At 36.1% G+C, this 16820-nt stretch overlaps 1 protein-coding gene across 2 annotated transcripts; it reads right to left on the bottom strand.

The window, feature by feature from the left end:
- Positions 1 to 13311: 13311 nt before the first annotated feature.
- LOC115965500 (patatin-like protein 2) lies at positions 13312 to 15990 on the bottom strand. 2 transcript variants are annotated; one of them, XM_031084743.1, is made up of 7 exons: positions 15915 to 15990; positions 15049 to 15230; positions 14583 to 14772; positions 14290 to 14451; positions 13887 to 14186; positions 13611 to 13783; positions 13312 to 13512 (listed from the first exon to the last, which is right to left on the bottom strand). In XM_031084743.1, the coding sequence occupies exons 2-7, from the start codon at positions 15147 to 15149 to the stop codon at positions 13434 to 13436; spliced, it is 1005 nt and encodes a 334-aa protein (XP_030940603.1). In that variant the 5' UTR covers positions 15150 to 15230; positions 15915 to 15990; the 3' UTR covers positions 13312 to 13433. The 2 variants fall into 2 exon arrangements, with proteins under 2 accessions (XP_030940603.1, XP_030940602.1); XM_031084742.1 differs by lacking the exon at positions 15915 to 15990 and adding an exon at positions 15448 to 15717.
- Positions 15991 to 16820: the final 830 nt, after the last annotated feature.

Below are 16820 nucleotides of genomic sequence, written 5' to 3'. Positions count from 1 at the left end.
AGAATGTATGAAACATTGTTATAATGAACATAAAATGCAATGCATGAAATGTGAGATCATATTAACAAAACCCAACCCAAAAAATTTCATAAAAACTCAAAAACCCCAAATTTTACCAAAAACTAAAACTTAGGTCACAAAATGCATGAGAAAGGAGAAAAGGAAAGTTTTAGAGCACTTCCAAAGGATTAAGGCATGGATTAGGCCAAAGTCTTGAGTGGGAGAAAGTTTTTGGTGAAAAGAAAAGGTTTGGATTGAGAGAGAAAAGAGAGAGATTGAGATATTTGAGTTTAAGCAAAACCAGGTCGGACCTCAGATATATATATATATATATATCTGAAGAGATATCCAGTAATGTCCCTTTCTTTGAATACTTTAAGAACCATTTTGAATGGCATAAAAAGTCTTGTGTCATCACCAAAACCAATTGGACCATAGAAGACAACAAAGGAAATAAGAAAGTTGTCTGGTTTAGCCACCCACCCCAGGAAGCCATAACCTTCCAACACCATGGTAGTGATATAGTTGCCTTTCCCTTCAAACACCCAACCAGTGAAGAAAAGGTTGTTAAGAAGGTTATAGAGCAAAACAACTATACCAACCAGTATTTAGGTGTTATAGGAAAACATCTTGATAGGATAGAAGATCGAGATAGACAACAAGGTTATCCTCCAACCAGGAAACCCTAGTAAACCTATCCAAACCCTAGAAAAGCCCTTAGTCAAGCTTCCCATAACCAGACAAGCCAGTCTCAGACCTAAGGATAAAACAGCCTTAGAAATAGTCTCTCAAATGCTTGAGGAACTCGTGAAGAAGGAACCAGTCACCCCTTCACCAAACACCACCTCAACCAGTAAAGAACCCCGAGGCTTATTACTCTAGAATCCCATACAACCTCTAGTAGTTCTAGCAAAACCTCCTCAGAAATTGAAAAGGAGATAAAACATCTAGAAGACCAATTTCGAGGTTTATAGGTAAATAGGCTTTACCAACCCAGGGTAAACCCAACTAGCCTAACCAAGAATTGGTACCCCAGACCTACACCTCCTGACCTCCAGTTTAAGGAAAGGAATAGCCAATTCACAGTATCCATTGGTAAACTCTATGAATGGAATATAGATGGTTTATCAAAACAAGAAATCCTAAACAAGATCCAGCATATGACCATGGTAGCCTATAACTACCTAAATGATGGACATCAACACACAGAGGTCATAGAACTCATGACTTTAGGATCATAGGAAAACTTCTGTAGTGGTGGAACAACTGCCTAACAGAAGTGTCTAAAGAAGACATTAAGAATGCTGTCCAAAAAGATGAGGAAGAGAACCCCATCTTTGATGAATGCATAGGAAGAGGTGTTCCTGATGGAGTCAATACCTTGATTTATACGATCATGAAACACTTCATAGGAAAACCCAGCAACATTACATCTAGGATTTACAACCAGTTGATTAATCTTAAACGTAAAACCCTTGGAGAATACGGGTGGTATGAAGATGTGTTCACCACCAGATTCATGCATAGGAGTGATTGTAACTCTCCATTTTGGAAGGAGCAGTTTATCAATGGCTTACCCACATTATTTGGTGAAAAGGTGAAAGAAACCCTCTGTATCCCCTCAGGTGTCATAGACTATGATAACCTAACCTATGGAGACATCTCTAGCACAATCCGGAGTGAAGGGATGAAGATGTGGAGAGATTTAAAAATCCAAAGCCAAGACAAGAAGAGCAAAGCCAAGTACGAAGTAGGAAACTTCTGTACACAGTATGGCTTACCTTCAGTCATTCCCAAGAAGAAATCCAAGTACAGAGGAAAAGAACCCTCTGAGAAGTTCCATAAGAAAAGAACTGCAGCCAAGTATTATAGAAAACAGAAGTTCAAGACTGATGATTTCTATAAAAAAGGAAAATCCAAATCCACAGGAAAGTTCATACCCAAAGCATCAGGAAAATGCTTTAAGTGTCGCAAGAGAGGTCATTTCTAGAAAGAGTGTAAAGCTAAGGCCAAATCCCTTATCAACACCCTTGTTAGTAACCAAGCCAGTAAGGAAGAGATCTTCAAACTCTTAGAACTTGACCGCTCAGATAGTGAGTCTCCCAATAGTTCTAGTGAGCAAGAGAACCACCAGTTATATTGGTCATCCTCAGAACCCTCTAGAGTCTCCTCTAGCTCCTCTAGTGGCCTAGATGAACTTATAGCATGCAAAGATAGTTGTTGTAGGAACAAGACTATCAATGTTCTTTCTAAGCAAGAAGAGATCCTCTTAGATCTCATAGAATAGATTGAAGACCCAGTCATCAAAGCTCAAAGGCTTAGTGATTTCCATAAAACCCTAGTTAAGGAAGCCAACACATCCAAACCTAGGTTTCAAGAACCCAAAGTTGATTTGGAAAAAATCTACAATAGGTTTACCAAATCCAAGAAGGAAGTTACCATCCAAGATCTCTAGAAAGATATCAAGGATACCAAGTCAGAAGTGAGAACCCTTAAGCAAGAGTTAACCATCCTTAGGGTAGATCACAATCTCCTTGACCAGCGAGTCAAATAGATAGAAAACACTTCTCATCAAGGTAATGAGGAAGGGACCTCATTCTAGAACCCTTCTGATGAAGAAGTTGATGAAAATGTTAACCCTATAGCTGACATGATACAGGAACCCTCCAATGAGAAGTTCTTAAAAACCATCAGTAGGATTAACTTTCAAAAATGGCATTCCAAAGTCAGGATTGTCATCAGCAAAGATTTTGAATTTGAGGTCGTAGCCTTAATAGATTCAGGTGCTGATCTCAACTGCATTCAAGAAGGAATTATTCCCTCCAAGTACTTCAAGAAAACCAAAGAAAGGTTAACTTTTGCAAGTGGAGGAAAAATGCAGATTGAATTCAAAATCCCAAAAGCACATGTTTGCCAAGACAATACGTGTTTCAAAACCACATTTGTTTTGGTCAAGAACATGACTGATAGGGTCATCCTAGGAAACCCTTTCATGTGTCTGTTGTACCCCTTCATCACTGATAGTGAAGGAATCACTATCCATCCTTTTGGCCAACCAGTTAAGTTTAAATTTCTTAGGAGCCCAGAACCCTGAGATATCAGTAGTCTCTAGGAAGTCTCTGTCTCCAAGACCCTTAACCTTATCAATGCCAAAACTTCTCTACCAACATATGGTCCTATTCAAGCCAAGAACCTTGATCAATTTGATGATTCTATTGACCCCAATCCATCTCAAAAATCATCATCACATTCCATTTCACTCACTCAGTATAAAAGTTTTTGCTCCATTACATCTCAAAGTTTTAACAAAAATGTTTTTGAAAGTAATCATTTTATTAATTTTTGGCAGGAAGAAAAACAAATAACTCATTATACTCGTACCACTAGTAAGTGGACAATGGCTTCTTCAAGAAAAAACAAAGGAAAAGCACTTGCACAGGGCTATCCTCATAACATGCATGAAGGCGCTTCTTCTGGATCAGAACCCAGAAAAGCAAAATCCCTTCAAGAATTTGTCCCGACAAAAATGAAATTTTCTAGTGGTAGTATGACCATCACCTTACAAGAGGTTTTATCCAGGACTTTACAATTTAATGAGGGAATATATACAGATCTACCTCCCTCCATTAAATTCATCCTTGATAACCTCCAGAGTGCCTTTACCCAAAATAACCATAATCTTTTCCGAAGAACCCTCAGAGCTCTAGAAATACAACTAGTCAACCTTGAGGCAGGAAATGAAACTCTCATTAGTCAACTCTTTGGCAAAGAGGATATCCATTCAATGGATAAAATGACTATCATAGGCACAGATTATGCTAGGCTAAGTCTTAAGACTCAGAACCAGCTAAGAAGTGTTGTTGCCAACTTGCCTACCGATATACAAGTTCGTATTTTGGGAAGCAAGGCTATGTTTGAATCATGTGACCGATGGTTTGAACATTTCAAGATACTAGTCATGACCCATTTCCCAGTTTATGGTGAAGATTCAGATGACATTGAAAATGCCTTCATCCAATCAACCTGGGAAGAATACTTTGGGAACAATCACAAAGTTTATGAAAAGATGCATCCTTTTCCTGGCCTAATAATCAATTATGAAGATGGGACAGATGAAGAGGATAGAGATCCAAGTTGGCTTTCAAGAATGTTTGAATATGGCTTTATCAGACTCATCAAGTTAACAAGCCATGATCAGATCAGCCAGTTTCCCTAGATAATACAACTGGTTGTTACAAAGGTCAAAAGTCCATTTGTCTCCATCAGATGCTGAAGTACTCTTCCACAGTGGGATAGTAACAATTGGATGATTGTCCAACCTACTTACCACCTTGTACTCATCAATGGGTACACTCATAATGGCCCTTGGTATGAAGGAGACTCCTACTTGTCCTACAGAGATCCATATGCTCTTACTGAATGTTGGAAGAACTACTTCAACAATGAAATTCTAGATGTCACCAGTGAACTATGGAAAAAGCATCATTTCACCGGAAACACTAGTAGGATTTCAGTATTCACTACCAGGCCATACTTAACCGCCATTCCAACTCTTTAAAGAATTGATTATATTGATCCCAGAAAGCTAACAACAAAAAATGCAGATTATGAACCTTTACTGTACTATGGTTTTTGTAATCAATACGACAAATATCATGAGCATAACTGTGATTATCATCCCCCGTGGGATCCCTTTGATGATACCCATTTGATGCTTATGATACTGGTTAAAATAACCATCAGGGAGTAGGACAACCTTAAGATTGATCTGGTCATCAATCAACTCAACAAGGATTATCCTCCTCTAGTTTAGAAAGCTATTGCTCACAACACAAGATCTCAGTCAAGCCTAGACTCCGTCCAGATCGCCGGAAAATCTAGCAAGGAACTTAAAAATCTTGCTCAGCAATTGCTCATCCAATCAGCAAAGCCAGAGTCAGAAGAAAAGAACTCTCCTGCCTCTTCAGAAGCTTTAGTTAATCGTGTTCCAGTTGACCCCTTCCAGGATTCTCAAGATCCGTATGATGGTTACAACTTGGACAGTGATTAAGAGATTTTGAATAGCTCCAGAACAGCTCCAGAATAATCTTTGCAGTCCGGTTACAATTTAGCTACAGTAACCGCACTAGCAAAGATTCCAGACAGATCACTATTCATACACGGCACCAGTCACTGTGCATGAACACTGTTCCAAAAAGCAAGCGGACAAGCCACTATTCATGAATAGTAATAGTTACTGTTCATCAAACAGTGCCCGATAGAATCATTTAGAGTACTATTTGCTTTCGGTGGAAAAGAAATTCACCCTTAGTAAAAAGCAATCTACTCTTCGGATTTTCAGCAACCTCCTGAAGAATCCAAGGCTTCCTCCAGCTATATAAGGAACCCTCAGGCTCATTCTTCAATAGGTTTTCATTTTAGGTCTAGTTCAGTTCTAAAATACCTCCCTTCTCTTTACAACCCTTAGTCTTGTAAACAGATGGCATTCCCAGTTTACACTTGTAACACCATAGTTATGGTCTTCACACTTGTAACCTGTAATTTATATTTCCACACCCAGATGGCCTCAATCGGCCTCCCCTTTTGTCTGTAACTTACCCCCCTTTTGGTATTAGATATATATATATACATATATACATATATATATACATATACATATACATATATATACATATACATACATATATATATATATATATATAGAAAACGCAGCTCGATAGGTCATGAAGGTATCAAGCTACTATTAAGAGGCTTGAAAGAGAGTTTTCAAGGAAGAGAAGCAGCACTAGATGAAAGCAAATACGAGAGACACCAAAACAAGCAATCAAAAAGCATGTTAAGCATAAAAACACATCCTCAACTCTAGATGCAAAGCATTCCTTGATCAAAAGCACACTAAACAAGTCTAACCAATTTTTATTGCAAAAACATGTTTAGACAGTTTAGAGAGCATATACTACCACATGTATCCCTTGTGATGGCCAAATCACATTGTACTTATACAATAGTATCAAGAGTAGCAAAGAGTATGCGTGTTGTGTGTGAAACTTTTGCAAGAAAGCATAAGTAAATCATTATATGAAAAGTAATGATATAGGAGGATCAAATAGATTTACACATAATTATAACTGTTTGAAGGGGACTATCACCTTTGAGGTACATCATATAATTCCCACATCTCCTAGAAACATACTTGCAACCATATTGAAAGCATTTTGATTCTTTTTGCTTTCATGTTCTTTGCATATTTTTCTTTTAAGCATATCATGTATGGCCGTATAGGAGAAAGAAAAGAAATTACCCAATTATGTAAGTTGAACATCCTGATTTCACTGTGCAAGTGCTACACCTTACCAAACACGGCTTTTATGAATTGCACACAGATGTTTTATGATTTGCAAGTTTTAGCGGTGAGATAGTTATTTATGCCTTTTTCGTAGAATTTTCCAGTCCTTCCCGTCAAAAAGAGTGATTTAAGATATGAAAGACAAGAGATCAACCAAATCATACAAATCACATAAAAGAGCCACAAAGTTCAAATTGCTTAGTTGTGCATGAAGATGCTCATCTAAGTTACAAGTGATACAAAGTTAAGAAACTTTGTTCCAAAGGCCATCCAAGGTACAAAAGTACCAATATACACATACACACACTGTTTTTGTATTTTTTGATTTTTCCTTTTTTTTTTCTTATTATTATATTAAAAATAGCTTGAAGCAAAACAAAGACAAACAAACAATCAAACAAAGCATCAGAACTAGACTAACTCAAACCACAACACGAACCATGCAAAAGATCAGAAAAGTGAAGGAATCACTTGGAATATTTTTCCTTCCAGATGGGAGACCTGGATGGGGATCCTTTCTGTAAGGTTGAATTTAATCAACCATCTTGTTGGCTTTATTCCGTGCCAAATTTGCTCGTATTTCAGAAATTAGTAACCCTGTATTTAGGTGGGTTTGTTGTAAGGGTAGTGAGTGAGATAAAATGTTGAATGCTCAAGAGTGTGTAAGAAAACAGAGTCTCACGGCTGGATCTTGTGGGTGACTTGCGGCTGCAAGCCGCTAGAAGCAGTACACGTACCAAGCATGCCAGAAGTTGAAGCGTCATGCTAGCTGGAGCACTACAGGACAAAATAGGACAACTGGTCGTTCTGTTATCTCGCGACTGAATCTTGCGACTCAATCAAGTCGTGAGGCCAAGCCGCAAGCCAGTCCTATTTTCAAAAACCTAACGTTTCACATTCCATTCTCACCCTAGTATAAATATCCCTTATACCACGAAAGAATGAGAGCTTCCAGAGAGAATTTTGAGAGAGAAACCCTAGAGAAAAACAAGATTGATTCATCAACAATCTTTACATAAGAGACTCTTCAAATTCCTCAACTCTCTTCCTCTCCATTGTTAAACCCTTGAGAGGCCTTTTACCAAAACCTTTTCTCACCATATCCATTACTATGAGAGGGGTGTTTGGTGTTCTAGGAAGCAATTAGGAAGGAACCAATTTACATTGGTTGATCCTATGGTCAAGTAGCGGAATCCGGGAAGTTAGAAAAGAAATAGGTTCGGCGTAACCTCGTTGGAGCAAGAAGCTTGAAGGGCTTAGGTACACTAGGTAGATTAGGCTTGGAGGATCTATTGCTGTTCATGTATCCCAACTATATTTTCTAGTGGATTGTTTACCGCTTGGAAGGCGGCGGAGAGGTTTTACGCCGAGGGCTTCGGTTTCCTCTTCGATAACACATCGTGTGTTGTCCTTGTGTTTGCATCTCTCTTCCCTTTACACACATTAATTGTTTGATATAAAGCTTGAATTGGTAATTTGTAAATTGGGGGTCTAAACGTTCAAGGGTGTTTTTACACTATTTGAACTTTCACTTTCTTTTGCATGAACCTTTCTTCAGATGGATAAGAAGGAGAGTTGAAACCATTAAAGTACGAGAGAAGCATGACTGTCTTAATAAGTTCTCGAAGAGGGGCTAAAGAAAGATGGAGTTGATTTTGGTTCCCCAAAGATGACACGCTATTGCTTTTGTTAAGTGGCTAACCACTTATAGTAATTTGGACGAGTGTCTCCATATGCTCCACAGTAGTGATAGAAGTGGGGCTTCCTTGGAAGAGACTTCTTGTTGGTGGAGCGATGATTATTCTACTTAATCTCTTTCTTACCAACCTTAGGGGGTGCTCCTAGAATGGATTTTCCCTTATCACTTTTATCCTTACTCACATTTTCAATTTTAGGATTAGTTACCTCAAAGTTATCATTATTAGCAAGGGGAACAAAAATAACTTTATTTAAAGCATTAGAAGAGGTACTACAAGAGGAAAGAGAATGATCATACTCGAGACCTGTTTTGTTGGATGTAGATTTTTGGAAGGTCAGCATTTCATCCAGCTTGGCACTTGAAGTCCTTTCCAATTGTGCTCTTACCTGAAAGAGTTTAGCATCCAGTTTCTTGGTCTTTTCAACAAGAAGGTTGTTCTCAAATCTCAGTGCTCCAATTGTTTAATTAGCTTCATCAACCTTGGTGGAGAGTTCCTCATATTCCAACTCCACTTCACTGAGCTTTCTCGTAGCCAACTTGTAGAGCTTCTCATGCTTCTTAAAGACCTTGTACAACTTAGTGTAAGTAGTGTGGATGTTATCCTGTTCATCCATCTTCTCAAACTTTGATTCTAGGAGCTCTTCTTCCTTATCAATTTGGTCTATTGCTTCCTCAAGGGACTCAACAGTGGCTGTGAAAGTACTCATTATCCCATCTTGGTCACTTTCATCAAAATCAGCTTCTGGTTCTGTATCACTCAAGGTGGTAGCTAGGGCTTTGCTCTTTCCAATGGATTTGAGATAAGTAGGACATTCTTGCTTCATGTGTCTATACCTTTGACATCCATAGCATTTAGGCCCAAAAGGAACACTATTGCCTTTGTTGGGGTTTATGCCCTAAAATCCAATTTATTGGCATGTCATAAATAATTAAATTGTTTAATTATATGAGCCTATTTATAAATGAACTAATGGGACATTATTTTAATCTATGAGATGCATAGTATGTGATTTATGTGATTTAGTCACAGAAGATATAAATCACAAGTTCTTTGTAAACTCAAAATTTTAGTTCGTAGTTGGTGATGAACTTGGGTATTTCATCTGTAAAGACTATAACATATCAACTAAGATGATTTGTCTTGATCATGGAAGTGGAGACTTCTAGTTGATATGTTGATATGTTTTAAGAGTTAAGACATATTGAATTAGACCGTTGTGAGATTTTTTATTTTCCTAATGATGGTAAAATGAATAATAAATCTCACGACTTCTATTTACATCAACTCTAAATCTTAAGAGAATAATGGACTTGATCATGAGGTGTAGGTTGCTTTGATATATTAGGAGTGAGATATAAAAGTCACAATCAAAACTTCAGTATGTTGGGCAGCCACATTTAATATTGATGGAACATATATTCTCAAGATGGAATTCATAATCTCTTTACAGAGATATAAAATATTCTCTTAAGATAAGTTTAATGGGTTTGGTTATTTAGAGTGTTAGGCCCAACCACTTTAGTAAGGAGTTACTAAAGTATATATTTATGAAATTGGATTTTATAAATATATGATGAATAACATAAAGGATTAAACTGAGTACTCAAGGATTAAGATGTAGTAATCTTCAAAGTGGTAGTCAATATTTATGACTTTGTATTACTACGAATATTTTAATGAATGGGTTGCATGTACAATAAGTCTTGGGATATAATTTATTAATAAGGGCTAGAGTGTAATTATATTTATATAGTGATATTAAATATAATTAATGTTAACTTTGGATTTATCAGAGTTGACAGAAAAGTCCAAGGCCCATTGGAGTTAGAGTCTTATATGTTCCCTTTGGTCCCATCTCAAGCCATAAACTAAAGTCCAATTGGGTAGGCCCAAAAGGCTAACCCAATTAGATAATCAGTTTTTATTTAATAAGTGTTATTAAATAAAGTAACTATCATGGTAGTTAGTATGTACGTATGATGAAAAGAAAAGAAAACAGTTTTTCTCTGCAAGGAGAAGAAGAAGGATTTTTCTTTGAGAATCAATGTACAAAAGGACTGATTGAGAGACCACACTTCTTGGGCACCATGTGGAATTGAGATGAAGATTAAAGGTATTCTCAAGTCTTGGTTTTGAATTTCACTGCATCAAGGTACGTTTTCTATTCTTTGTTCTAGAATTCAAGGTTACATGTTATCTCTTATGAATGAAGTAGATCCGTGATTGTTGCTTCCGTTGTGTTTTGTATGAGATACAAAACCAGATTTTCCAATAGCCTTGATTAGCATCCTTGAATTCTCTCTTGCCTTTGTCTTGGGACATGAATTGAGAGAATGCAAACTGTTTGCGACCCTTATCACCTGTTTTGGCATTCACATTTTGATAAACTTCTCGAATTGTCTGGTGATATAAGATTTTAACTTGATATCCTCATCTTCAAATGACTCATCGTTATCATCATTCTTAATCTTTAAGGCCATGTTCTTGCCTTTGCTACCCTTGCCAACCCTAGTTCATAGGTTTGCAAGTTCCCGATTAGCTCTGTCAAAGGAATAGAGTCAAGATCCTTTGATTTTTCTATGGCAGTAATCTTGGTATGAAATCTTTCCAGAAGAGATCTAAGGATCTTCCTGAAAATCTAGGTCTCTGGAATTTGTTCTCCAAGATTGAAGGATGAATTCACTATGTCCTTGAGCTCGAATGACTCGTCCTCACCCATCCTTATTTCCTTAAAACTGGTAGTGAGCCTTTGGAGCTTGGTTTTTAACAGCTTTTGTGCCCTCGTAGGTATTTTGAAGAATAGTCCATGCTTTCTTTACATTGTCAGTTGAAGAGATCTTCTTGAATTCTTCATTGGTCATAGCACTAAACAGAGCATTCAGTGCTCTACTATTAAAATTTGCAGCTTTGATATTAGTATCATCCCACGTTGTTGGTGGCTTTTCAGGTTTCTCCTAACCTACTTCAACTGCAAGCCATATATTCTCATCTAAAGGTTGCAAAAAGGCTCCCATGCATACTTTCCAGTATGCATAGTTAGTCCCATCAAATAAAGGAGGAATAATCAAGGATTGCCCACAATCCATAACAGTAGGGGTGAATGGATCACACAACAAAGATTAAAGCCTAATCAGAATGTGCCCGCTTTGATACCACTTGTTGGTTTAAGATAGCTTGACCTTGGTTAATTAATTCAATTACCCAAGTTGATTAATTAGGTTCAATTGCATGCAAATTGTGAAGACACCAACAAATAATCAAATAAACTAATTGCAGTAGAAAATAAATTTGACATGGTGATTTGTTAACAAATGGGGAAAACCTTGCAAGGCAAAACTCCACCAGGTGATTTTAAAGTTATCACTCCCAAGAATACACTAATCAACAACAAGCAGTTACAAATATAAGGAATCTTACCAACTACCCTAGCTTATCCTAAAATAGCAACCTACAATTGAACCTTCGCTCCAATACCCAATTAGACTTGATCTTGTATTAGCCTTCTTTCCTTTGATTCACAAATCTCTAATTTGTGACTAACACTTTACATGGATCACAGTACGTGACTAAGTCCAGCAACTTGAACAAATGTTGGTAGCTGTAAAGTTCTTCACTTCATCAACAATGAAGATCTGGAAGCACTTTGTTACAAAACCCTATGGCATACAAATGCAGTAGCTTCTCACAGAGAAAGTAAATTTCTTGGTCTTTGTTTCGGTATATGACGTCTTTTAAAATAAGTCGTATATATGTCTAGGGTTGTGAAATAGAAACCCTAAACAAATTTAAAAGCCTGAGCCGAAATTTAGATATGGAAAACTGAAAATCGTAGTTCTCGATAGATCAAGCTACTATCGAGCTATCTATCGAGCTTCACATTAAGTCTCGATAGCAGGTATCTGTTGAGCTATCTGTTGAGACTTAATGAATAACTTTTCTTCACTTGTTTCTTGGATCAATCTTCATGTATTTAACACCTGACTTGAACAACATGTTTCTTGTAGTACTAAACCCATCTTAGATCTATCCAATTACAAATAAAGTGCATTTTGTCTAAGGATTAGCCAATTACAAAAAATATGTCCCTAACAATGTCCTAGATTGATATTAAATAGGTTGATTATGTGTTGGTGATTGTATGCTAATTCTTATATCGGATATATTATGGGTTGATCCATGTATATAAAAAAATTATAAGGAGTCTCAATTGTGATTAAATTAATTCTTTTGACATATAGCATGGATACGATGAGTACTCTTTTTTAAGTCGTTACATAGTAACTCACTTTTACAACAAAGAGAACTTAGCTAGAATCCACTAGGAAAGAAGCGTGAATCCACAAGTTGAATAGAGAAATTTTGAAATAGTCAACTTTTTTTTTTTTTTTTTTTTAATTATGAAATAATCAACTTAGGTCAAAGGTCTACATCTTTATATATATATATATATATTCCCAAGTCATCGTACCATAACATGGAAACAAAAATCAAATCTCACCTAAATAAAGTTAAAATCTCCTAAAGTATTACTTTCTAAAAATAACAAAGTCTATTCTTAAGTCATGCTTCACCAAAATCACGAAAAGAATACCCCCTATCCAGTTGACGAGGTATTATACAAGATGTTAAGTACATGCGTAAACAACCATGCGACTATGTCTTTCATCAATGCAGTTGCTCACGCTCACGCTCACGCTTTAGCCAGAAAAGCAATTGAAGTAGGTGATTTCACTGTGTACATAGAATCAGCCCACGAGAACTTTGAATGTATTCTCGCTGCTAATGCAATTTAGTCTTTCAGTAATAAAATTTAATTCTTGATTCTTAAAAAAAAAAAACCAAAAACAAAAAACAAAGAAAAGAATAATTATGTTGATTCTCATGTGACTAACCCTAACCCCATTGGTTATACTTTCCCAAAATTCCCACATCACTTTTCCCACTTTAAAATGTGAAAGTCACTGTGGAATCAAGATAGGGAATTGGTGAAAAGTACAATTCTATTTTGTTGGAGATGACACCGTCGGAAATTTGACCACAACAATTTTTCAAGTCTTTCAAAGCATCCTCCTGTAGTTTGATGGAACAAATATATTTTAAAAGAAAACCAAATTCGCATTGTTTATATGTTTTCTTGAATTTCATCAAAACGAAGCTAGCTGCTAATTTTTTATTTTATTGACCGCAGCACAAAATTACAAGGAATTGCCTACATCTTTGTTAGTATGATTATTCCATTGGGGATTTCATACAATAAAACAAACATTTAAAAGAATTAAATGGTGGATTTTCTTTGCTTCCACTTCAATATTACAAGTTACAACTGTTTCTACAACACCAATGAAAGAATTCACTCTTTTTTTTTATTATTATTATTTTTTTTAATATCATTTGGACTTTGCAGCATGTCCATGAGGAGTCCTAGTTTCGCGAAGCCGCTTCTCTTCGGAGAGTAGTTTTGCGAACCTGCAAGAACATATATATGTTTTTATTAGACTAACATGATAACGAAGCAGAACTTACTACACAAATTGTTAGAAGTTAAATATTTGTTTGATTTATACCTTTTGAGAGCCTCTTCATTACTCTCTTCACTCGTAGGCTCAAAAAGGCCGGTGTCCAAATTCACCCTAGAAACTTGTTTCTTCAACAGTCCTTCACCAACCTTCACAAGATCATCCAAATTTTTCTTTGTGGCTTTATCCACAGAAGTAACATCCCCACTTAGCGCGTCATCCTGAAATTAGTGGTAAGGAAGAAAAGTTGAACAAAAGGCTCTTGAATTATTTTATTATAATGATATTCTTGAATGTAAAAATGGGCATGAATTATATTAATACCTGAATCCGAAGGTAGCTTTTCTCTGAATGAAGGGCTTGGAAAACTACAGAATTGTGTACATCAACCATATCAGCACTTGCTTGCGTAAATACATCAACTATAGGAGTGGAACCCCCGCTTGTTAACCAACTCAAAATACCCCACTTAGCTGCCTTATGTGCATCATATTTCTCTTCAGCTTTGGAATATCCAGTTCCTAATGATATAACCAGAAACCTTCCATAGTCCATTGGTTTGATGGGGAAGTCAGGACTTCCTCTGATAACCTCTTTTGTTACTTCACCAATTGCAACTAAAGCCTAGAAATGCACAAATTTGTAAGTTAATCTACTAAAGAAAAAATATATGTTTAAGTTTAATTTTTTAGGGTATGATATCAAATTAATTTTTATTTATACATACCGGATTATTTGCAGCAACTCCTCCATCAATAAGGTTAAATTCTCTCACTTTTCCGTCTGCATCTTTGGTTTCAAAGTAATGAGCTGGAAGATAAGTTGGTGCAGCTGAGGTTGCAATGCATATGTCTGAGACTAAAGCATCTAAGCTTGGGTTTTTCTTCACCTGGTGCAATTGAAAATTATTAGAATTCAGCTCCATCATCTCTAATCACTTATTTACAAGTGATCAACATTGTAATTTCACTTGGGATAAAAAAGATGGGAAGGTAAATTTAAAAAGAGAAGAAGTTAAACCTCAAAGCTGGAGAAGATAGTTGGTTGGAGTCGCTTGATGTCAAATGTTGTGATGACAACATTCGTCAATGTCTGGTGCAATCTTGTGTTTCCAAGTTTTTCCTTGACAAGGCTATGTAGATACTTGCCATTGTATTTTGGCCCAGATAGAGCTTTTATTATCTTTGTAGTTTGAGGAAACAACGGGAAACTGTAATTTGAAAATGTGAGATCATGTTAATAAATAAAACAATGGTACCTGGTTAATAAGAAAATAAGATACTTGTACACTATTTGTTTGTTATTGTCTTTTAACTTATTTGTTTATATACAAAATTTTAAAACGTTACTTTTTTTAGATACAACTATACTTTAATGTACTTTCACTAAATAAACACAAACTTTTATTAAAATGTTACATCCATAGACACTTATTAATTAACGAGCTTTTGATCTCATCGAAATCAATATATATAGTAAGTGTTACCTATTTTGTGGAAAGATTTTTGGACAGTTGTTTAGGTAGAAGTCCTTGATATCCTTGGCGGCATACAAGGGTCGGTTCTTTTCATTTGGGCTAGCCAGCATGGCAGTCACAAGACCACCTGTGCTTGTTCCTGCAATCACATCAAAATAATCTGCAATTCTTGCATCTTCACCATCTAGCTTCTGCATCATATCCAAACAATTTATGAGTAAGTACTCAATATATGCTGAGTGATTACAATGATATAAATGAATGAAAATGGTGAATTTTTTTAATATGAAAGTGAAGAGCAAGCTTGTTATAGTTCTCATTAATATAAATCTGTAATGTGCCCTACAAAGTGCACTTTTAACAGTTGTGATTTCTCATGGAAACATATGAGGCTAAATTATATTCTACCTGAAGCTCAGATTCTAAAAAACTAAGGATAACTCCTGGAATAACTCCTCTAATTCCACCACCATCAATGCTGAGAACAGTAATTAGGTTTCCATAAGTAGGGGCCTGTATGGCTAAACTTGTTGCTTCCATGGAGAATTAACCAAGGAATACTTAAAGAGAGATTTTTTGAGAGCCTTTGGGAGAAACTTTGAACCTTTAAGAGCCTTTGAATTAGAGTTCTGTGATCTTGATTTCAAATTGACATAAGTTTGGGACGTATTTATAGACTCATTTCAAGTTTCCACCATGCATGTCATGGATCATCACGCCCTAGAAAATGTCAATGGATAAACACGCTTCAATGTTGACCCAATCGTACCATCTTGGATATGATCGTACAAGTTGGACTACTATAGCCGGGTAGCCTAGTTGTGAACTAGGTTAACAATTAATGGAAAAAAAATTCATATAAATTCAAATGTTACCTAACTTGGAGATTGGCACAGAATTGGTCTCCCATCAGTTGGCCATGGACACTGTTAGAATTGTAGGTGAGACCAGAAGAATTGTAGGTATGACTGATTAGGTGAAACAACACAGACAAACGTGGGACGAGTTAGGCCTAACTGATGGTTTTGATGAGTTTGCTATACCCATAGTTAATCCCTCTCAATTGGCGTAGTATATAATCTTTATTCTCAAGTTGCTGGCTAAATTCACGGAAAGGATATGTAAGCACCTCATTCAAGCATTAGAAAAAAATCAAATTATGGTTAAACACGTTAATTTTAATTTCGCAAAAGGCGGCCCCTCAAGAAATCAGTGCTAAATCATGGTCAAATCAGGCAACGAGATCTTGCAAGGCGATTCTTCATGTTGAATGCCAATTAATTAGAGAGATACTACGTCTATAACATTTTTATAACAAATCACAGGTAGTTAGTTGTTATTGGTTCAAATTTGAAACTAATACTAAGATTATTTTTGCCCTAACAATAACAACCAGTAACAACCTGCCACTTAGGATTTGTTGTAAAAATATTGTAGACATATCATTTCTCAATTAATTATTCACAAGAAATTATAGAGAATTTAACAAAGGTACTGGAATCATAGTTGCACGTAACCTCAAGTACATGGTAAACAATTAGAAAAGAAGTTAATCATGATTTGATTAACTTCAGGCCTTATGCTACACTGAGGAAATATAAGTAAAAAAAAAAAAAGAGAGAGAAGTTCATCACGTTTTTCAGGCCTTACGAATTTCACTTTAAAATAAGATGAAATGGTCTATTTTGTGGATTTCTGACTGCAAAGTCAATAAGTTAACTAAACATTAATCATTTTAGTTACTCTATCCGAAAGGTAAAATTCTGGTTGTTTCTCTCCAT

This window comes from Quercus lobata, chromosome 10 (assembly GCF_001633185.2).
Source record: "Quercus lobata isolate SW786 chromosome 10, ValleyOak3.0 Primary Assembly, whole genome shotgun sequence".
Taxonomy (NCBI): domain Eukaryota; kingdom Viridiplantae; phylum Streptophyta; class Magnoliopsida; order Fagales; family Fagaceae; genus Quercus; species Quercus lobata.
The sequence above is the reverse complement of the archived record's forward strand: the minus strand, read 5'-3'. Positions and strand labels throughout refer to the sequence as shown.

Excerpts from the sequence above, each read along its gene's own strand:
- LOC115965500 (XM_031084742.1), bottom strand. The coding sequence starts at position 15,579 with ATGGAAGCAACAAGTTTAGCCATACAGGCCCCTACTTATGGAAACCTA. Across the intron at positions 13,784-13,886 it reads AAAGCTACCTTCGGATTCAG|GATGACGCGCTAAGTGGGGA; the intron begins GTATTAATATAA and ends CACTAATTTCAG. Across the intron at positions 13,513-13,610 it reads AATGAAGAGGCTCTCAAAAG|GTTCGCAAAACTACTCTCCG; the intron begins GTATAAATCAAA and ends ATGTTCTTGCAG.